The 22,835-nt window shown below is 45.7% G+C and overlaps 1 protein-coding gene across 1 annotated transcript; it reads left to right on the top strand.

The window, feature by feature from the left end:
- Positions 1-248: 248 nt before the first annotated feature.
- Positions 249-21,657, top strand: HHIPL1 (HHIP like 1). The gene is made up of 9 exons (XM_086613719.1): positions 249-524; positions 5,401-6,047; positions 8,353-8,496; positions 9,345-9,673; positions 11,603-11,729; positions 12,597-12,742; positions 15,784-15,865; positions 17,688-17,770; positions 21,104-21,657. Exons 1-9 carry the CDS (start codon positions 249-251, stop codon positions 21,655-21,657), a joined length of 2,388 nt encoding a protein of 795 aa, XP_086469845.1.
- The last annotated feature ends 1,178 nt before the right edge of the window (positions 21,658-22,835 follow it).

Consider the following 22,835-nt stretch of genomic DNA (forward strand, 5'->3'; position numbering starts at 1 on the left):
CAGCGCTGCCGAGCCGGCGCCCGGAGCCCAGGGCCGCCCGTCCCCGGCGCTGACCTCGGGGCGGGCGCGGCGGGGCGGCCGCTCTCCGCGCCCCTTCTGCCGCGGGGGGAGCGGCGCGGCGGGGCGGCCGAGCCTCCGCGCAGCCGGGCCGGGCGGCAGCAGCCCCCTGCCCCCCACCCCCCGCCGCCGGCTCGCCGCGGGCAGCAGCGCTGCGCGGTGCCGCCGCCCTCCGCGCCCGCGGGGCGGCCATGCCGGGGCTGCGCGGGGCGCGGGCGGCGCTGGCGCTGCTGCTGGCGGCGGCGCTGGCCCCGGGGCCGGCGCGGCCGCACCCGCAGTGCCTGGACTTCAAGCCGCCGTTCCGGCCGCCGCGGGGCCTCGCCTTCTGCCGGCGCTACGCCGACTTCGGCTGCTGCGACCCGCGCCGCGACCGAGCCCTGCTCCAGCGCTTCTACCGCCTCAGCGCCCGCCTCGACGGGCCCACCTACGCCGCCTGCGCCGGGCACCTGCAGGACCTGCTCTGCCAGGTGAGGCGCCCCGGCCCGCCCGCCCGCCGGCCGCTCGGGGCTTCCGCCGCACGGGGGGCTTCAGCCGCACCGGCGGCTTCCACTGCGCAGGAGGCATCAGCCACACAGGGGGCTTCTGCGGCGCAGGGGGCATCAGCCGCACCGGGGGCTTCAGCCTCGGCACGGTGCTTTGGCCCAGGTGCGGGTGCATCCACCTGTGCAGGGCGGCACCAAGCGCAGGTATGGATGCTTCAGCCCAGGCATGGGTGCATTGGTCCGTGGAGGGTGGGCTGGTCCAGGCACAGGTACTTTGGACCTCAGAGGAGTGCATGAGCCATGACATGGGCACATCAGCCCAGGAATGACTTGCATCCACCTGTGCAGGGCTGCATCAGAGCAGGCATAGGGGCTTCGGACAACCCGGGGGGGTGTGAGCCGTGGCGTTAGTTCCCAGGCCCAGACAGGGGTACATGGACCACCCCACAGGTGCATCAGCTGTCGTTTTAGTGCCTGGGCCCAGACATGGGTGCATTGGCCCACATATGGGTGGATCATGGACTGCTGCAGCAGCCTAGGCATGGGCTCCAAGGCACTGTCAAGAGTGAGTGTCCATCAGCAGGTGTCCCAGTGAACTTTTCATCCTTTGGCAGCTGTCTGAAAGAGGAATACGGATTTTACTCTAATTTGTGAGCAGCAGTGCTCTGAGATGGGTATGAGGGCAGTTAAAATTTGCAGACTCCCCTCCCAGGGTTAGATCACTGGACCTGGTGAAGACACGGAGGAGGGGACCTGTCTGCACAAAACATGTTCTTTGTCACGCCCAATGCATGGGATTAGGTGTTTATGCCCAAGTCATGGGATCAGATGTTTTTTTTCTGTGCTGGGTTATGGCATCCTGAGATGCTTTTAGCATGTGCCAGGTGCTAACAGTCCTGATGATGGGTGCAGAGTAATGCCTGAGGATGTGGCCTAGAAACCTCAGTGGTGGCCATCCTGCATGGGGGAAATTTCCACTCAGGGCTGATGTTCTGTGGCCAGATACAATAACAGGATGATCACAGTCTGCGCAGAATGAAGCGTCTGACCCTGTCATCAGCGGTGGCCTCGTATGTATGGAAATGCCCCTGAGACAGAGCAGTGGCAGCTCGGTGCTGTGCAAGTGTAAATCTTAAATTAATTCAGACAGTGGAGTCTCATCTGCTGTGCTCAGATGGGATCAAAGTGGCTTTTCAGCAATCCTGCTTTTAGCATTTTGCAGGGTACCGCTTGTGTTCCTGAAAGCGTGAAAAGAAAGACAACCCTTTTCCACAACAGCTTCTAGAGATTTGATTTTTATTTCATCTCACATTGTACTGGAAGTCAAAAACCTTTGAATATATTCCTGAAAAAAGTGGTGTCCAAAAGTCCATTTGCAGATAGGAAACCAGTTACCAGTGCCTGCTAAGCTCTCCTTCTGCCTCTGGAAGCGATAACGTAAGTCTCCTGCATGCATCAGAAACCCGACCGTTCAAAATTTTTTCAGAAGAAGTGAAATATTTCAATGTGGGAAAAATGATTCACTGAAATGTTCTGATGAGCTCAGTACATCACCAGCCCAGATGCGGCTACAAACCAGCACCTCTGGCCACGCAAGCACGAAATGGAAATTCAGACGTTGTGAACACTCCAGAACGCTCTGCTTCCATTCATTCATTATATATACAATTTATATCCTAGACTTGAATTAATAAGTGGGTTTCCGTGACTTATTCAGCACACTTCTGTCTCTTTCTGCTCACAGTTAGTGATTCCTCTCAAATGTGATCAAATTATTTTGACAAGTGTCTCAGCTTGTACTTGTTGTGAGGGTTCCTACCTTCTCTTAAATTGTAATTTCCTTCGTGGTGCTGTTTCTGTTCCTTGTGGAAGGGCAAATAGAAAAGCAGCAACATCCTTCCCTCTGTGCTGCCCATGATCTCCCAGCCCCAAAATAGGGTTTTCCCCCACCCAGAAGCAGGCCAGGAGGATGCTTTTGGTGGCGGGGCAGAGGAGGGCTGCAATGGGACATCCCCCTGCCTGCCCCACGGCCTCAACACCCAGCAGTCTCAGGGGACACATGTGGATGTGGATTATTGTGTGGTGGGATGAAGGACATGAAACTGAGGGAGAGCAGATGCCTCATTCCACTTCTTTGGGGACAGCTTACTTAAAGACTTGAGTTTCCAGACGGAGGTGGACAGGGAAGGTCACGGATTACGTGAAAGTTAGACGCTTTTCCTGAGGAGTCCCGTTGCTTCCTCCGGGCCAATAGCAGCAGTAAATAAGCCATTGTTTGATGTGGGTGTTCGTCCAAATTCAGACTGTTGCAATTCCTCAGATAAATAGCTGCCTGTGAATTCCTGGAATAGACAGGGTGGATTTGGCTAACTTGGCTTAATGACGCTTGTTTTATTTTCTGGTGAGTTACTTTCATAATGTGAGCTTGTTCCAGCCCTACTGAAGTTACCGATCATCTGCCCATTAGTTTCCTTGGCTTTGGGACCACATCGTAGGCTAAAATGAATGAACAGACCATGTCATTTGGAAATGAGAATTTAGATCTATTAGTGATGCTGGGCTGTGATCAAGAGTAGAGCCTCATGGTGTTTTGAGTTAGTGAAGTGACAAGATGATGTGAAGGGTGAAGGACCACAACATTTGCTTCAGAAGCAGACAAATTCAGGATCAGGCATAAGGCTTCATCTCTTGTGGAATAAAAGTTGGAAAATATTCTGCATATGCGGGAAGATACCCTAGGCACATGCTTGGGTGCTCTCTGGCCAGTGATAGATCTCTGAACATCACTGCCAGTGGAATGCCACTGTAAATAGCCGTATGGCACCGGGAACGTGGTAAGGAGCAAGGAAATAATCCACAGATGCTATTGGAACACACTCGAGGTGGGGGTGAACAGCCCGCAGCAGCAAAGGGACAGGGAAACAGCTCTGTGCTGTTTCTGATTCCGATGCTAAAGCCAGGACGTTGCTTTATAATGCATAAGGTCACTGCTTGCTTTGAAAGAGGCTTTCTGAGAACCAAGTACAGCCGGTACTCAAGCGATGGACCTTCTCTCTCTGGATGTGAAACCTCCGTAGGCAGCCACAGACTGAGCTCCCGTCCAGCCCTGCCTTCATGTTCCCTTTCTGTCTCGTTTTGATTTGTTTTCTAAGGCCAAATTTTCAGTTGTAACAACTGCATTGGCAAATGCTCCGGCTCTTTCTGTCCCTGGCACACCTCGTGTAAGGGAGCCCAGTGCCGTTACCCAATCTGCCCCTGTAATTTCGGTGTTTTGTGTCATGTGCGATCTCTTTTTACCACATTAATTGCTGCTCATTTGAAGGCATAATAACCTTCATTTTGCAATGAATGGCTTGACATTCCAGGAGGAAAGCTCATTGTGCACTAATGATCTGTTTTATGGCCTCTCAGTTTGTTATGATATGTAATGGAAAATAAAATAAAAATTAAATATTGTCTATACTTATCAGCTAATTTAAATACTTCAGTATCTTGGATGTTATATCTTTTCAGCTATTGAATAGTGCTGTAATCTGCATTAAGAAATAGCTCCCTATAGATTTAGAAGCAGCTTCCTATATTTTTTTTTTTAACTAAGCTGGTTTTGCTTGAAAGAAATGCCATCTAGGAATTAAAAAATGCAGAATTTATTCAAGAAGGATAGTTTCTCTTCCTGCCTTTCTTTCCTCAGTTATTTATCTGCCTCATGAAAATAACTGAGCCTCCACTGAGTCATATAACGTTATTTGCAGAGTACTTTTGAGATGCCTGTCGGGAAGATGCATTGCAACTGGAAAATATTGTGTGTTTATTACAAGGAAAAGCCCTTGCAAAGCAGAACTGAGTCACTTTGGTCAGTCTGTAATTTACAGATGGTTTTACTGTATTGCAGTGGCTTTTTACATAAGGAAAATGTGCCTGTAGGAGTTCTCGTACTAGAGAATACAATGAACTATGTGAACTTGATTCAGTCCTTGGGTAGATTTCCAAGGCTGCACCTTCCATAAGCAAGGGTTGAGCCGCAGCTGCTGCTGGTGGATCTTGCCTGGATTATGGCCATTTGATGCTCACTGTCGGAAATCCTGTAGCCTGAGCATCCCTGGCAGAACTTGGTGACCAGTGTCATGGTCATGAGATTCATTTCACCACTTCCAATCAGGTGTATAAAGTGTCTGTAGGCAAATATCCACCAGCAAAGGCAGCCGGAGCCGAGTAAGACTGGTGTATGCAGTGACGGCGTGCCAGGGCTGGGTGCACGGCACGTGACAAAGGGTGGGTGTCCTTCTCCTCTCGTCCTGCGCTTTCTCATCCCGCTCCTTCCCACTTGTAGATCATTTCTGTGTTTGAGATGCATGTCTGGATTGTCAGGTGATGATGTATGGAAGTCACGGGCTTTTGCGCTGCTGACGTTTCCCGTTCCCTCCTCAGCCTGGAGATGCAAGACCTGAATCTTCTTAGCTAACTCCTTGGTTTCACTGCCCTGCTGTGGTGAATCTTCTCATTATTTCATAGATAAAGTCAGAGCATCCAAGATAGAAAAAGTCTCTTTTTCCCCAGTACAGCCTGCTAGGGTGATGTAGCAAGATATATGTCATCGCTGGTTTTCCTGAGTTAGTGCTAATGGTTGGAATAAATGAGTAACAGCATGAGGCAGCCAGTTTTCATCAGGAATATTGAAGATAATTTCCATGAATGCTGAGATAAACCCCCTTTCTAACATTTTTTCTTCTGTTAATGCATCTTCAGAATAAACTACAACATATATTGTAATTAAGGTGAAATTTCTCCAATTAGTATTGCTGCTCAGCTGTTTCAAGTCTGGTTCAAGAAATGGCTTGAGGCTTTTTCTCTCTCCCTCTAGGAATGCTCTCCATACGCAGCTCACTTGTACGACGCCGAGGATCCTTCCACCCCGGTGCGGACGATACCAGGACTTTGCCAAGACTATTGCCTGCAAGTGTGGCAAAAATGCCGCTCCATTTTTCGCTCTCTCTCTGCAGACCAAGAGTTAATCGCACTGGAGAACAACATGGCAAAATTCTGCCGCTACCTGTCCTTGGAGGACACAGACTACTGCTTTCCACACCTGCTGGCTAACCAGAACCTGAACCAAAACCTGGGGTTAGTGACTGCCGACGCAGAGGGCTGTCTCCAGCTCTGCCTCGTGGAGGTCGCCAACGGGCTGCGCAATCCTGTTGCGATGGTGCACGCCAACGATGGCACCCACAGGTTCTTCATTGCGGAGCAGGTTGGCCTGGTGTGGACCTACCTCCCTGATCGATCCAGGCTCGAAAAGCCATTTCTGAACATCAGTGAAGCCGTACTTACCTCACCTTGGGAAGGAGACGAGAGAGGTTTTCTAGGTATTGTCTTCCATCCTAAGTTCAAATTTAATGGTAAAGTGTATGTCTACTATTCAATTGAAGTTGGTTACGAAGAGAGAATCCGAATCAGTGAGTTCAGAATTTCTTCTGCTGACATGAATGCTCTGGATCATGGTTCTGAAAGGTATTGTACACACATTTCTCTGGCAAATGTATTTAAGATCTCAGAGGGCAGCTTGTGCATTTTTAAAGGCTCTTAATGAATGAGACTTATTTAGCTTGATATTGTTCTTGCATTCCAGTGTGGTAGCAAGTTAGACCAAATCCATGCTGAACTTACTGAGACTGAGAATATGCCTGTCCTCCGTGGATGAACTGCAAGTGCTCAGGGATAAATCTTCTGACATTTCTCACTTCTGTTATGTCAGAAGATTTAACTGAGCATTGATTAAACGTTATTTACAGTTACTATTTTGGAGTTTGGTTTTTGCTTGTTTTTTTTTTTTCGTGTTGTAATAATTACCCTTTAAAACAGACTTCTGCAAAGTGTGAGTGAAATTCATTCTGAAACCAAAGGCTTTCAAAATCAGTACAAACAAACTCAGTGATACTGGACCAAAGAAGGATTTGGCCCTACATTTATTTATCTGAATGACAGATCAACTCTGTGACATTAAAAATTTAATATCAAATTAAATAAAAAGCAAATCACTATGCTATTAATGAATGCATTTTGATTGAAAGGTTCATTTGTTTGAGTCTGATCCTGCAATTGATCCACATTAAAATGCATAGATAATGAGAGGTTGGTTTGTGGAGACAGTCTATAGATTTACAACCTGTTGCAGAACCACGTAATAGGACCACTGTTTTAAGAGACCCTTGAATATTGTGAATGTTAAGATTTTTGCTTTGTTACATGGGTTATATTAGTGCTTTCCAAATACTTAGCAGTGGATGATTCTAGCTCAAAAATGCACGTAGTCTAATGATAGAAAGGGGATGCTGGTTTATAAAGCAATGACAACAATTCAGTGTAACCAGCACTGTAGATGACAGGTAAGGGGAATTTAAACGTGGTCCTCAGGAAAGCGAGTCAGGAGCTTAAACCTGCAGATGTCAGGGCCCGTGACCTGTCTTGTTTAAAAATCCTCAGGCTCTATGTTTGTAACATTTTCTGTGCTTATTTAGCTGATGGTTAGTACAGCGAAAGCTTAAGAAAACAAAATTGTGGTCCTGTTGTGCGTAGGCACAGCTCCCACTGCCTTCATCCTGAGATGCTGCCCGAGAGGGCACTTCGGCTGACACGGGATGTGCATTGCCTTCACAGGAAGGTCTGTGTCTGTTTGCAGCAGATTTTTGCTCAGTGCGTTTTGTTTTCTTCCATCTTCTTTGGGAGGTTGAGGAGGATTCACCTTCGGGTCTGTACCGGATCCTCCCTCGCTCCTGCTGCTACTGGAGTCTCTGCGGTCATGCACAGTTACCTTATCTCAGAGGTGGTGACATTTAGCAGCAGATAACAGAATAATGACATTGTTGGCCGCCTTCTCACAATTTACAGTCTAATCACAAACTATCAGTACTTTGAGAAGGAAAAAAAACTCAATAAAAATGAGTTTTTATTTCAGTTATTATTATAATTTGTTTTTGCAGCTATTGAGAGGCATTGTCAGTATGAAATCTGGACTTTTTTAGAAGCTGGAGTAAAATAAACTTCAGTTATTATGCCTAGGAACCTCCACTGTGTGTATTTGTGGCTTTATCTTTCTATGAAGTTATACTTTTATGTATTTCACCCTTTTCTTACTAAGAAAGGGATGCTAGGTGCATAAAATAAACAGATAAAAGTAAGAGAGAGATTTTAAAATGAAGGTAAAGGTTGGTACTGCTTTGAATAATCTTTGTCAAAATATTAATCTATTGACGTGGCTGCTTTTAACCCATCTTTAAGTTCATGAAGTCCTCTCTATGTAATTGTCATTTAAGGATTCTTCTCTCTTGAAGAACTTAACTATTCCTTAATGTTTGTAAAGTTTCAAGCTCACCTTGCAAGTGTCTGTCAGGATTGTGCCGAATGTTGTACAGATGCACACGTGGACTGGAGTCCTTTCTTTTGCAGTTTACAATCAGATTTAAGCTGGGGTACCTTTTCTTAAAAACAAAATCGAAAGAAAATAAGTTTGACAAGGTGGAAGGAAGAATCAGAGGAAGAGTACAATTAATTAAAAGTATATTCTGTTATATGGTTTCTCAGATTTTCGTTACTACACAATTTGGTGTTTCTGTAATCTGGAAACTATGTTGGAATTATTTAAGGTTAGAAAATCAGCTGTGCTCAAGTAGAATTCACTAACGTGGATATGGAAGATTTTGCATCGAAACTATCTGTTGCCGTTTCCATGTGTCAAGGGCAATATTGGAGTGACGTTGGTCTGCCCTTTGCTTCAGGCTTGTGCAGTAGGTGATGCCTCCTCCCTGTTTTTGCTTAGGATAATCCTGGAAATAGAAGAACCTGCTTCCAATCATAACGGAGGAGAGCTGCTCTTCGGAGATGATGGTTATCTCTATATATTTACTGGAGATGGAGGCATGGCTGGGGACCCTTTTGGGACCTTTGGAAACGCCCAGAACAAGTGAGAGCCCCTAAAACCTTGTGTACACCGTGTGTCCCTGCTGTCACCCTTGGCTTGAGAAGAGAAACTGGGGGAGGTAAATCGGGGAGGATTTTCTGTCTCAGGTTTTTCCCTAACGCCTGCAGTGATGCTTGTGCACACACGTGGACATATAGACCTCCCATGCAACTCCCGTTTCCTTAGAGCAGGTTATCGAGGTGTGTCTTTTTTCCCTGTGAGCAGCAACAGCTCTCTGCTCAGAGACCAGTTCTCTGTAAGTAAGGGGGGGTGTCTGTGATATGGGAGTGATACAGGAAGAGCAGACCCATAGGACAAGGGGAAATGGGTTTAAGTTGAAGCAGAACAGATTTAGATTGGATCTTAGGAAGAAATTATTCAGTACGAGGGTGGTGAGACTTTGGAATAAATTGCCCAGAGAAGTTGTGGATGCCCCCTCTCTGGAGGTGTTCAAGGCCAGGCTGGACGGAGCCTTGAGTAGCCTGATCTAGTTGAGAGGCGTCCCTGCCCATGACAGGGAGGTTGGATTAGATGATCTCTAAGGTCCCTTCCAGCCTATGCCATTCTATGATTCTATGATCCCTACGGCAGCTCCAAGCCAGCAGTGTGCAATCTGTGGGGCAGCAGGCCGTGGGAAGTCAGTGCCACCTGAAGGCTGTTTGGTGGCCTGGGACAAACAAAATGGTCTTGAAATGGTTAGTTTTTTTTCAGAGATATTGAAAGATTTGTCTTTTCCAAACTAGAAAGAATGAAACCCTAGACTTTCCAAAAACCCATCTGTGATGTTTAACCGAGGTCTAGTTTTATTTCTTTATTATTTTTTTTCCCTGTCTTTTCTTCTTCCAATACAGATCAACCCTGCTGGGCAAAGTGCTGCGGATCGATGTGAACAACAACGACCGTGGGCCACTGTACCGAATCCCTCCCGACAACCCGTTTCTTAACGACCCTAAGGCTCGCCCCGAAGTCTACGCGTACGGAGTGAGAAATATGTGGCGCTGCTCTTTTGATAGGGGCGAACCTCACACCAAGGAAGGGAAAGGGCGGCTCTTCTGCGGAGACGTGGGGCAGAATAAATACGAAGAAATCGACATCATTGAGAAAGGGAAAAATTACGGCTGGAGGGCGAGGGAAGGGTTCAGCTGTTACGATAAAAAACTTTGCGCCAATTCTTCAATGGGTAAATAGATGCGCTCTCGAAATTACCTGCGCCTCCCACTGCAGTTTTCTGCACTGTCATTTTTAATTCTTGCCTTTAAAGCCTGGCTGCTTGATGGAAAATACGCATTTCCGAGAGGTAAATCTATGCAGTCTCAGTCTTGAAGGCAACCGACTTGGAGATAAATACTGAAAGTCCAAATGTTACCATTTTTGAGTTAGGAGGAAAATGAAACTTGCTAGCTGTTGTTTTGCTAGGCAGTCTGTGTTGTTAGTCAAATTGCCTGGTGATTCTGTGATTTGGGGGAACAATTTCATCTTTTCCACGTAAAATAAGCTTTCCTGCAGAAGTGAGAAAAATTTGGAGCAATTGTATTTTTCTCCATAACTCACAAGTAGTGTCCTTATTTTAAAAAAAGAAAGAAATATACTGTGTAAGCTGGACAATCAGTATGCAGACTGCATGCTTTGCAGGTAATTGAATGTACAGTGTGTTTTTATTTCTTTTAGCGATGCAAAAAAGGAAAACCTTAATTTTTTTTTTTTTTTTCACTTTTCAAACCTGGATTCAGGGTATTTGCTGGCTGGCTAAATTCCAGTGCATGTGTGAAGTCAGAGTGTATTGTGTTGCAGGGTCTGATATGGACCACATCTTGTGCTGGAGCATCTCACCAGACATCCAGGAGGGCAGTGGGCTGGTACTGATTTGCACTAGCTGAGATTCTGTTTTTTTTTCTCTTCTATGTACTATGTGGTGTTGTTTAACTTCCTTCCTTTTATTAATTTGGTTTAACTTCCTTCCTTTTATTAACTTAGCTACAAGTTCAGTGGCAGTGATTAAGTGTTTTTTACAAAAATTTCGAGAGCAGGAGCAGATTTTTTGCACTCTTTTTGCTGAAGCTGTTGTCAGAAAGCCCATTTAGTGCTCTCCTGTGTGACACTGCCTGCGTGAGCATTTATGACAAGCTCTTTGCTGAGGTCTCCAGAGATTTGGAACAATTTCTGATGCCTTTAGAGACCCTTTTGTTAGAAGAGTGAAATGTCACAGCCCCTTTAAAATGGTAAGTGCAGCTGAAGTATAGAAAACACCTGATTTAGATTAAATGCCCTTGGTGCAAGTTCCTTGCTGGCAGAGCTGCTGGCTTTGCTACTTGAAACATCTGTTACATGGGCAGGGAGAAAGGCTGTGAGGAAGAGGAGGGGTGGGTACCACGAGGAGATACCTGTAACCTAAACGCTGCAAAAGAAAGGGGAAGAAACATCCAATGGAGACCCTAAAGATCAGGGAATTTCCTTCTATTTTGCCTCTGTCTTGTCTTTTGACTTATATTTTACAATGAGTATGCCAGTGCTACGTCTCGCCTGTGCCATACCATAAATATTTGATGACCCTTTCAGATTAAGCTCCCTTGTCTCAGAGAAACAGAAGCTATTTGCACTGACATACCTTTTCGTCAGTGTCTGCAGCCTGGAGTTACCCGTTTCTTTTTTCCCTTTCACCACCCAAACAAAGCTGCGTTGGGTGCAGAGGCTCTAAGAGTAACCTGCAAATACTTAGCAAAACCAGCCGGGCTGCATAGAAATGGGCCAGACGCAGCACTAACAGCTGGTTTGTAGCAGGAGGAGAAGGGCTCAGGAGAGCAGTGAGGTGTCTGGATGATGGAGAGCACTCAGGCTTATCAGGGGTTCAGTTTGTATTGCAAGTGAAACAGTGACCAGTCTCTCTGAGCTAGCTTGTCCTTGGTTGGCACAGCCAGCTGGGCAGGGCTATCAAACGCGGGTCTGAAAAGGTGAAAATCGAACTAAGTATGACTCCATCGGCACTTTGCATAGTTAGAAGATGCTCGAATGAACCTGATCGTATCGTGTTAGTCTCGGAACTGTCTAGATAAACAGCTCTTCTGCATCGTGTGTAAAACAAGGCAAGTCACAGGTCTTTTCTCCCCTGCAGATGATGTGCTTCCAATCTATGCGTATCCACACAAAATGGGGAAATCCGTCACGGGAGGCTACGTCTATCGGGGCTGCGAGTCTCCAAACTTGAATGGCCTGTACATATTTGGTGATTTCATGAGCGGGTAAGTAAATACTTCAGATACTCGCTGTAGCCCCAGCCGAAGTCCTCCAGCAATACCACACCTGCCTGTGAGTGCTCGTGCGGGCTAAGCGCTGCTGCCCTGCTGCCCTTTGCTGGTTGCAAGCACTGGGCAAAGCCTGACTGCTCATTGCAGAGGGCTCACGTGGCATGTTTTATGTAGTGCATCGTCCGTGGTGCTGCGCAGGAATGCAATCTGTGCATTCCATTGCCGTTGATGTTGCTGGTCCACATCGTGCCAGTGCAAATAAAGGGGCAATGATGTGATGTTTGTTTAAAGTCCTGAAAGTGATGTAAAAAAGCATTTGAATGCATCCTAAAAAAACATCTGATGCAACATTTCCAGATACTGAAGATATTAAAAGGAAAAAAAAAACAAACAACTGTCCGGCAGTGAGTTGCTGCAAACCTGTGATGAGGCAGGCGTGAGACTGCCTTGTTTCCCCTCACCTCCTCCTCTGCCTTTGCTGTATCTGCATCTCCCAGGCCTTTCTGGCTGATACAGTGACCAGCTGTGTTTGGAGATCCTGGGTGCAGGAGAGGGTCTGCAGAGCTGCAGTGAAGCCAAGTGCTCTGCATCTCTGGTAGGGTCCCGCCTTAACAGTCTGACGTCCCTTAAACCCTCTAATATGATTTTTCTTGGGCTTGTGTTGCCCCTGAAAGACAAGGGGTTGCAGGGGTGTATAATATATGTGGTTTAATATTAACAGTCTTTTGTTTCTTGGATGAGCTGCAGTTCCTATAGTAGCTGGTGCAAGCGGGAAGCATGAAATATCCTTTCAAGTGTCTCAATTAATGTTCATAAATTGTCTTCTTGGTTGCTTCGTGCAAGTGTTCTTTTGCCTTGCAGACGCCTGATGTCTCTGAAGGAGGATGGTGCTACCGGAGAATGGCAGTACAGCGAAATCTGCATGGGAACGGGACAAACATGCATGTTCCCTGGGCTGATCAATAACTATTACCAATACATCATCTCCTTTGCTGAGGATGAAGCAGGTAATCTTTTAACTTTATATTGCACTGAATGGCATGCTTTTGGTTTCTCTTTGGAGTAAAACACCAGAGAAGGGGTCAGAGAAGGCTACTGGGAGGCAGCGGGTGGTGGGGAGGCAGAGCACCAGTCTGTCATTCTTTAAAACGCTGGTCGGTGATTCCCAGCATCTCCCGAATCTCAAACCCAAGTTACAATCCTGATTTTGAGGCCACCGTGGCAGCGTGCAGGGGGAACAGGGTCGGCAGTTCCCTGCGGGGCTGAGCCTGGGTGTGCTGCTGCCACACTCCGACCCTCGGGGGGGACAGGGATCATGGGGGGCAAGCACAGGAAAGCACAGCTTAGAAGACAAACCTCATTCTTCGCGGTGCCGTGCTGTGGGGAATGCAGGCCCTGAGAGGCTGAGAAGCTGATATCCAAGTGAGAGCAAGCCTATGCTCTGGACTAGCCAAGAAGGGTGCTGGCGTCATTAATGGATGCAGGGAAGCAGATGTCATGAACAGTAATTATGAACCCGCTCACCCTGGTCTGGGATATTTGTACCTCTTGAGGTGAAGCAGAACGAAAGCCCTTCGTTATGCCTCGAATAAGGCAGTGGCAAAAGGCTACATAGGTCCATATTTTATTAGTGTCAGCTGGGATTTTGCCTTGAATAGGACTGAAGGGTGTAATCTCAGTGGAGCTTTGCATAGCTGTGTTTTTAAGACTGGAGACATTTTACTTTCTGGGAGGGAGCTGCTGTTTGAAAAGGAGGAAATAAAGAGTCCTGGGTGAGCTGGTGGTCGCTACCTTTGTTCATACGAGGGTCTGGTTAATTGCCCAGTCGTGCAGCTCCTGGCTTGGGATGGAGAGAGGATGACCCACGCAATGTTTAGCCCCATTGCTAAGTAGCCTCGTGTGCACAATGCAGAAGTTTGTGTTCTGCCCCGCTGCAGGGAGGTCCTGACTCATGGTCACAAGCACCTGCTCCCAGAATGCCTCAGTTTTTAATGTCTGTTTTTCCTGCAGGTTATGTCAGGTGTGGATGTTGTAATATGCATTGCATATCATATAAATGCAAATTTTATCACGTAAATGCAAATCATCCAAATTAAGTATTAGCTCAAAAGTTTTACTTTGGAATTTTGTCTTTTTTGGAGTCAAAATTCATTTTCCTTAATGGTTAATGTTCATGGAAGGTAGAGGTGTTTTGCAGTGCTGTGGAGAGAAGGATATCTTATCCTAAAATCAGAAAAACTAAGTTTAAATCAGCTTTATGCCAAGGCATAGGGCTGCCCAGCGCAGAATCAAGCTGTTAATTGCAGCCCTTGGTCAAAACTGCGCCTGGGGAGCAGCATCTCCCTCGTCCTGCGCCTGTGGGCAGAGTCTGTGCAAAGGGGGTTGAGATGCTGTTACCCTCCTTCTGCTCTGCGTTTGTCACGCCAACTTTGCATTAAGTGTAATAGAGCTGGGTGGAAATTCAGGCTGGAGTCTGTTCTCAGAGGTAGTTATTTGCCTTGTGTTTGCTTTATTATAATGGAAAGAAATCGCTTGATAACAGTGTAGTGAGTTGTCTTTATCTGCAGTGAACAGTCTTCTCTCGCATCTTTTTGGTGTGCTGGGAATCTGTTTTTTTTTTTACGAGTTTCTCACCCAGTTTATTTTAAAAAGCTTTTCTTTATGAAACTGTTTGTTTTTTTGGCGTTGTTGCTCTGATGAATGTTAATCCGGCTGGTGCACTGGATGTGTTTATGTGGTGGGGACACCTATATTTTTGGCTGATTGCACAGCTGTTACAAAGCCAGCAGCCCCGTCCCCTGGCAGCTGAACTTGCTGGCGACACCTCAGGAACTGTGCTGTGTCTGTGGGGTGCACATGTGATATAGTCTCTATGCTTCATGGCCTGAGCATCCCTGTTCCTGCCTGATAATTTCCTGCAAGAGACAGTGCCAGATGTTTCCCATCCCTGTTTGCATCAAGGCGACCTCTGGCCTGTGGTTAATGGAGCCCACCAAAAAAAGGAAGAAAGCAGCCAGGGGTGGCGAGGGGTGGCTGGTTTCTGCCCTGGGAGCATCCGGAGGAGCTTGGCCTGCGGCAGCACTGGAGAGCAGGGAGGAGGAGGGAGGCTCAGCAGCCAGCAGCAGCTGCCACCAACTGCCCACATCTTCCTCTGCACGCTCTGACCTCTCTGTTCGTTCCCCTCTTCCCTTTGGGGTACCCATAGGAGGCCCAAAGAAATCTGCCTTAGTCACTAAGTGAGTGTCTGTTGCCTCTTTTTCTTCCTTTTTTTTTTTTTTCCTTTTTTTTTTGGAAGTATTGCAAATTTATTTTTCCCTCTGATCTGTTTCATTGCACCACCCAAGCACTTGAGCTGGCAAGAGAGAGAGTGCGGGAGGGATTGCTTATCCCAGCTTTCCCTGCACGACAGGAGGGGAAGGACAGAAATGCAGTTAAGAGAAAATAAGTCAAATAAATGGTGATGTACATTGTTTGGCTGAAGATTGAGCCCCGTCGGTGTGACCTGAGAGAGCTGTGATGAACCAAATGCCTTTTGTGTGAGATACACCTCACTTTGTGAGTGTGCTAGAGAAAGCAAGAGCAAATTCTTGTTCTCCTGTAATTCACCCCAAAGGAGTGCTTTATCCAAAAGAGCAGAAGACAATGTGAACATTCTTAATTTCCTTTCCTTCAATTTTGTTTTGACAAAAGGAATTCAGGGTTTGACCGTTCTGCATTATTGAAGTTAAAGGACACAGATCAGACTGAGACGACAGCTAAAGTCTGGGCAGCAGAACCTGCAATGGGAATTTATCCAAATATTATTTCATAACAATATGTAAAAGCTCCCACTCACTAAAAGTTTTTTAGGCCACTGGACTGCAGATGAACTTCCGCTACAAACCCAAATACAAACCTGCCTTTTTTCTTCCAGTAGCCTGATCTCCATGTTGGTCCCATGTTTCCTGATTCTCTCTCACCTGTGATGCAGTTAATGCCTTTGTGCTGTACAGGACAGAAGCTCCATGTAAAGTTTTCATGGCTGTGTTTTGCTTTTTTTTTTCCTCAGGAGAACTTTACTTCATGTCTACTGGTGTACCAAGCGCCACGGCTCCCCATGGAGTGGTATACAAAGTGGTGGACACCTCTAGGTATGAGATGTTCTTGTTGGGAAGCCTCAGTGTGGTGCAGCATGTCCAGGTGTGGAGGTGACAAATGATGATGACTGACTAACTAGCTCTTCTCCCATGCTGGGCCTCTCTGGAAGTTGGTTAAGGAATGGCTGGAGCAACGCGTTGTAGGTCTGCTTTGCTTCTGCAGTCGTGGAAGTCTATGCTGCCTGGTGATTACCAACTTGTTATGGGCCCGTTGATGTTATGCAGGTTGGGAGATTTGTTCCTGAAAGCTAAAGGAGTATTTTATGGGTGACTTGTCTCTAGATTCCCGCGCAGAAGGAGGCACTTCTCAAGATGTTTATTCTCAGCTCCTCTCCATCCCTTGTAGCCAGCAGCATCTGCTATAAGAGCCCTGTGCCCAGGCAGCTGGCGCCAAAGCTGGCCCAGGGTGACCTGCAGTGCTTTCTTGGGCAAAGAAGAAATGAATGTCAAAAAGTACATTCTTTTTTGTGTTTCAAAGAGAAAAATGGTTTGCACAAGGAAATAAGACCATTGTCACACCTTCTGGATCACATGTGCATGTATCTTCAGACTGGGCAAGGCAGGGAATAGTTGTCTTTTATGGGAGGCTTTATAGCTGTTTTTTCCATCTTCCTGTTTTTTAAGCGTTACTATTATTGGCTAAACACCAGAATATTTTCAGCCAGACATGTAGTGTGAGAGTTTTGTAGCTTTTATTTTATTTGAACAGATTAAATTTACAGCTTTACCTATCTGAGCATTTTGAACGAAACCTCTTTTCTGGTTTTATGTTGGAACCAGACCCCGAAGTTAAACAGCCCCCAGAGCTGCTGTGTGTTATTCCCCCGACTCTCCTCTGTCAGGAGCATTTTCCATTATCTAACACAGTGGAAAAGTTCCTGTAAACTGTGTGTTAAGAGGCTGGTATTACGCAACCTTTGCAAAAATAAAGCAAGCAGAAGTCAAAAGAAAGTCCTAAGTTTCAGTTTAAAAAGAAGTTTCTTCAGTGTGTTGAGTACAGCAACATGAATAAGAAAGAACTCATAGGAAAATTCATAAAGCAGGGAAGGTCCCTGTGGCAGTAGTTGAGCGGGGAGCTTTTTGCCTTCCACAGAAATGCAAACAATGCTAATTGCAAAGGAGTTATACCCTCCAAATGCAAACATCATGCATTTTTGAACCAGTTTGAAAACTGCTGAAAAAGGCTGAAGATTAGTGAGCCAGGCAGCATAGGAAAAAGTGATGATGAACTGGAGGTAAGTTCTCAGAAATGAGATATACCTCCATGACAAATTTGTGTCAAAATAATGCGTCATACTAAGAGGAAGCCTCTGTAGGAGACCCTTCGAGCTCTTGTTTGAAGCTAAAGCATTTTTGGTACTACTTCTGTAGTAGTTAGTCTTTTGTTTGGGTTTTACATACTAATAACTGTGTTATTTTGCTTCTCTGAAGACAGCCTGAAAACTTGCATACACATGACCTTTATGTCAGATGTTCAACACTCACTGTCTAGTTTTGTGATTTTTATTTTCAGTTTGATTAATCTCTTTCTGTAATGCTTGAACCTGCCAGTGTTTTATTTCCTTAATGGATTCCACAATGGCAAGTAAAAACACAGCCAGAAGACTCCACTGCCTTGTGAATATTTGGACTTTGATCAACAGAGATATGTGATTGTTTAATTATGTTTTCTACTGTAAGAGATTACTTGGATCATTTAAACAGAGATTTTTTTTTTTTTCCAATGAGCATTGCATTTGTTGAAGAACAATGGGAAGCAAGGCGATGCCAGGGGAAAGGAATTAATTGTGTGCTGTACGTGTCCCTTTTTTCGCAGGAGGGCACCACCAGGAAAATGCCGAGTTGAGCCGTCGCCAGTGAAAGTAAAAAGCAAGCGCATCCAGTTTGTGCCAAAGGAGAGTAAGTGTCACTGTTGCTGATTGCTGTTGGTGTATATTAGCTGGCAGTGGATACAAACTCCAGGCTTGCGCTCTCTCTGTGTGTGTGGAGACCACCCAGAACTTCACTCTTCAAAGTATCCTCAAAATTAATTCTTACCAGCTGTTTTGGATCTGAAGAGTTGGTTCAAATAAGGCATAAGGTATTTCTCCTCTCCTGACCATGTGAAACCCGCTCTGTGGTTTCTGCCCCTGTACATTTTCCCTTTTCCATGCTACACTTTAACCTGTTTTATTACCACTAATTTGGTTTCCCCATAACTGTTTCTGTTCTGAGAACCTGTGCTCGATGGTGCTTTTCGGAGGTAAGTGATTTTTTGCAGCGCAGGATATGACGGCTAAAGGGTTGGGAAATAGTTCATTGCACAAGAGGAAGGCTGAGTCATTGTTAGTTGTAAGTGAGAGAATATGGGATGAGAAATCACTCCCAAAAGAATCAAGGTGATCAGCCATTCAGGTGAACTTCTGGCTTATTCAAACCCTCCAAGGCTTTTTGATTGCTTCATACTGAAGGAAGTATTATACTACTAAAGCTGGAGCAGTCAAAGATGTAGCTGAATCTGCAGCAAGCCAAGTACTATTTATGTTAAGTGCAAAAACCTGAATACGCTATTAGGATCTCAAAATTAGATTAGGCAGCATCACCTTTCTTTTCCTCTGTGCATTTTGTTTATGCATGTAAGTACGTAGGCAGTACTCGAATAACTTTGTCATGAAGTTAATATTACTGTAGGAACTCTAATGTCAAAATACTATTATTTAATTTTTAATTACATTAATCATGTCACACTGCATTTGAGTCATTGACAGTTCCTACAGCTTTGACCTCAGGGAGGCATGAGGGCACTCAGCACCCTGCAAGATTGAGTCTTCAAGGTGGAACAAGATCTAAGGCTAATTATTAACTGTTGACATGCCTGAGCACTCAGCACATCTTCAGAAACATTTTCCTTTGCGAGCTGTCCATGCAGTTTCCAAACATTGGTAACTTGGTTCGTGTTCAACCAGCTTTGTCTATGTTTCTGCTTATGCATTATTCTCCATGCGAGTCCAAAGTTTAGATTTTTAAACTACACATATAACTAAATCTTCTGGGTTTGTTTACAAGGTAATTTTCATCATAAAATAAAACCTTAGAAACAGTGGGAGAGATTCTGCTAAGTGTCTCCAGAACTAAATTCACGTGTAGGTGAAAACCAAGCATGAAGATTTCGATTCAGAAGCATGCGAACAGAACGTGTAGCTGTAGCTATTTTGCTGGTTTGGTTAGCGCTTAGTGCGCGTGTAACGGAATCGCCAAGGCATGCGGCTGGCGTTAGCTGCATGAGTGGATTTGTTGGAAGTGTATGCAATAAATAGCTTGACGAAGAGTAATATATAATAACAACTTGATTCAGTGAGGTGAAAAGCACTCCCAGGTGGCCATTAGCTTTCATGCAGTCCTGTATACCATTATATGAGTTCCAGGATTTTTAAGTGCTTTTCCAGATCAGGCTGCAGCAACTGAGCTGTGCACAGGTAAGGCTTTCACATCTATTTCTTGCCTTCAGAACGTCCGCTTCCAGAGAAAGGAAATCTTTTCATGCCACAAATACAATTCTGCTCCAAATAAGGTTATTTGGAAAAACTGGACCACTGCAAGGATTTGTCTTTTGGGGACAATAAATATTAAGGAAGAATAAGACAGTAATATTTTTCCCCATCTCTGTACTACAAAGCAAAGGATGAATGAGAATGACTAAATCTAGGATATAATTCAAAAAGTCATGATGTCTTTGCAAATGTCTGTCCCAGCTCAGTTGTTCTGAGCAATTCCAAATTGCTTCCTTCTGAAAAGCTAAAACTTCTTTTTAAGCTAAAAATAGAGTGCATATTGAATAAGCAAGTCCAGTAACGCCTGGAAACTGTGACAGCAAAGAATTTTCAGCTCTTCAGAGTTCAAGGTTCTTTTATTTTTTTTTCATAAGGAAGAAAAAACCCAGCCCCAAATCCTGTTTTATGTGTTGTCCTGGCAACTCCGTTCCTTTTGCACATTCCAGTTGCCAGAGAGAATTGATTTTGAATGTTCCTGATTTCAGCTCCTCTGCATAAAGCATCTGGCCCAGTGGGGAGGCCGGCGCTCTCGGTTTGGTAACGAGCCAATTATTAGTAATGAAGAGAAGAGCAGAAGTAGTGCCTGTCTTTAAAATGCTTTCAGCAGGGGAGAAGAGTAGGGTGGGGAACTCCCCTTCTGACTGTGTGTCCTGGTTTTGGCTGGGACAGAGTTAGTTTTCTTTTTAGCAGCTAGAAGAACTCTGCGATTTGGCTTTAGTTTGGGATTTGTTGTAAGAATGTTGATATCACACTGATGTTTATAGTTGGTGCTGAGACATCAAGGACTTTTCAGCTTCCTGTGTTTTGCCAGTGTGCAGGAGCACAACAGGCTGGGGGGCACATGGCCGGGACAAAGGGCCCACAACTCCTAGGTGAGAATTTGAGTGTAGATTTAGGATTGAGGCCCAAATTGGCCAATGGAATATTCCATGTCATGCAACATCATGCCTGGTATATAGTTGAGGGTTGGCCAGGAAGTTTGGACTCTCAGATTCTCAAGTCCTATCATCTCTCCATCTCACTGGCTTTTTCCGATCTCTCCCATCGGGGTTCTTGCTCTTCTGGGATTGCGGTTTTGGGACTTCTCTGTTTCAGGATCACTAGCTGGGATGGGACGGATGTTGGTCACTGGGTGGTGAGCAATTACACTGTGCATCACTTGTTTGTATATATTATTGTCATTTTATACATTATATCTTATGATACTTTTTATTATTATTTTATCATTATTGCTTTTAATTTGATTTTATTATTCATTATTAATTATAATTAATTATTAATTATTAAATTGTTCCTATCTCAACCCACGAGTCTCCTTCCCTTTTCCCCTTGGATCGAGCTGCCTGCAAGGTGTTGAGTTGCTGGCAGGGTTAAACCACAACACCGTGAAACTCCAGCGCCCACCCTTTAATGGCCAGGCTGAGGTTTTGCCAATAAAACTGCTTGGAGTTTCCTTCTCGGAGGGGCTTACTTGTTGGCATTAAGCCCCACAGTCCTCTCTGCTAACTAAAAGCAGCCGAAATTTTTCATTGAACAAATATTGGCTCGCTGGGAGCGTTGTCACTTCTCAACAGGATCAAGTAAGCAAATTCCCAGAAACGAGTTAAATAAGTCAAAAATCAGCGCTGGTTTCATATAGTCGGCGTTACGTAGTGTCTGTGGAGTGGCAGGCTCATGGTTTCCTGGGTTCTTCCCCCAACAGAGTTTATTGTGAAAACAACGACGCCGCGGCCGCGGCCCACAACCACGACGGAGGCTCCGCGGGGAGGCGGCCCCCACCCCGACCCCCCTGGCAGGACGCCCACTACCGCAGCGACGCGCAGCAGGGCCGCCCAGCCCGGCAAGGGAGCAGGGAGGAGAGGGCAGCGCAGGAAGAAGAAGAAGCCCCCCGGCACGGCACGGCCACTGCGAAACGGCGCCGTGCGGCTGATGGAGCAGCATGGTCGCGGCCGGAGCCAGGGCCGGGTGGAGGTTTACATCGACGGCGAGTGGGGCACGGTGTGCGACGATGGCTGGAGCTCTGCTGCCGCTGCCGTGGTCTGCCGCCAGCTGGGCTTCCCCTACGTGGTGCGGGCCAGCAAGAAGGCAGAATTTGGGGAAGGGACCTCCCTTCGCATTCTCCTGGATGACGTCCAGTGCTCCGGGCAGGAGAAGACGCTGCTGGAGTGCGCGCACGCCGAGGTTGGCACGCACAACTGCTCCCACGAGGAGGACGCCGGCGCGGTGTGCAGCCGGGAGGAGGTGGCAGGCTGGTGACAGGAGCTGCTGCCACTCGGCACGACTCCTCCTTGCCTGGCCCTCTAAACCAGCGTGGGTACTGAGGAGGTTGTTCGCTGCCTTGAGGACGCTCAATCTGTTCAGAGGGATCTTGCGGTTTTCCTCACGTTCATCCCCATCCGTCTGCCTTGGAGGGAAAGAAAAAGTAATATGAAGCAGTGAGTTGAGTATGTCATGGGCCGGGATTGCGTTTGTATGGGTTTTTTTATAAGAAGAAAATTATAGCCATTATAGGTAGAAAAAAGATGCATCCTGTTGCCCTTTCAAAATACAGCATTCCCCAGCTGTGCTTCACAGTGGTTTGCCAAAAAATAAATTCCCAAACGACCAGGATTTGCTCTTGCTTACAGAAGTGTGTGTTGTTTGGTTTACTTTGCCACCTGCAGCTCTGAGTGGTGGTTTCCAAGTATGCGTAAATCTGTGCCTTTCTTTGCAGAATACAAAAGTAGACTTTTTAGTTAGCTTTCTATGCACTAGTTTAAAGGAAAATGATTTTTCTGTAATGCTTTATATTGGTATAAGCCTATTGGTTATCAAAGATAACTGCCTCTAAGCAAAATCAGATAAATTAGAAAATGTCATAGCATACTGCCTGGAAAATATTTCTTCAGTTTACGGTAGCCTAAGTGAAAAAAAAAAATCTGGCCTTTTTTACAAAACAGGATCATTATCCAGTTTAACCCTGAAGATACTTTGTGCAAGTGTCTGCACTTTCTCAAACATTGTAAAGCCATGTGGCTTTGCATTCAGTTTTCACAGGTGTGAATCACTAGACAAAAGGTGATGTACTGAGGTAATAATCCTGTAATACTTACCCCTTTTGAAAGGGTATTAAAACCACCCAAACCTCATTTTGTCTGAAATGCGTTTTTCACCCAAGTGAAGATTGGAGGCACATGTTCTCCTCTTTCATGGTCTCTCTGCACTTGATAGCATTTTGCCTGGTGAAGTTTTTTCTGATGTAATCAGAATAGGTTTTATCTTGCTGCTCACACAAGAACATGAGAAAGACAAAATGAAACAAATGTAAAATGATGAATACATCCAGAAGAATTCACATACAAAACCTTGTAGCTAAAGCTCTTTACTGTGGATGTTTATTTTAATTCCCTAATTAGTAGTTGACAGTGTTCTCTTAAGCCTAAAACATTGATGTA

The sequence above is a fragment of the Tauraco erythrolophus genome, chromosome 6 (assembly GCF_009769465.1).
Source record: "Tauraco erythrolophus isolate bTauEry1 chromosome 6, bTauEry1.pri, whole genome shotgun sequence".
Taxonomy (NCBI): domain Eukaryota; kingdom Metazoa; phylum Chordata; class Aves; order Musophagiformes; family Musophagidae; genus Tauraco; species Tauraco erythrolophus.

Excerpts from the sequence above, each read along its gene's own strand:
- HHIPL1 (XM_086613719.1), top strand. The coding sequence starts at position 249 with ATGCCGGGGCTGCGCGGGGCGCGGGCGGCGCTGGCGCTGCTGCTGGCG. Across the intron at positions 6,048-8,352 it reads CTGGATCATGGTTCTGAAAG|GATAATCCTGGAAATAGAAG; the intron begins GTATTGTACACA and ends GTTTTTGCTTAG. Across the intron at positions 17,771-21,103 it reads CCAGTTTGTGCCAAAGGAGA|AGTTTATTGTGAAAACAACG; the intron begins GTAAGTGTCACT and ends TTCCCCCAACAG.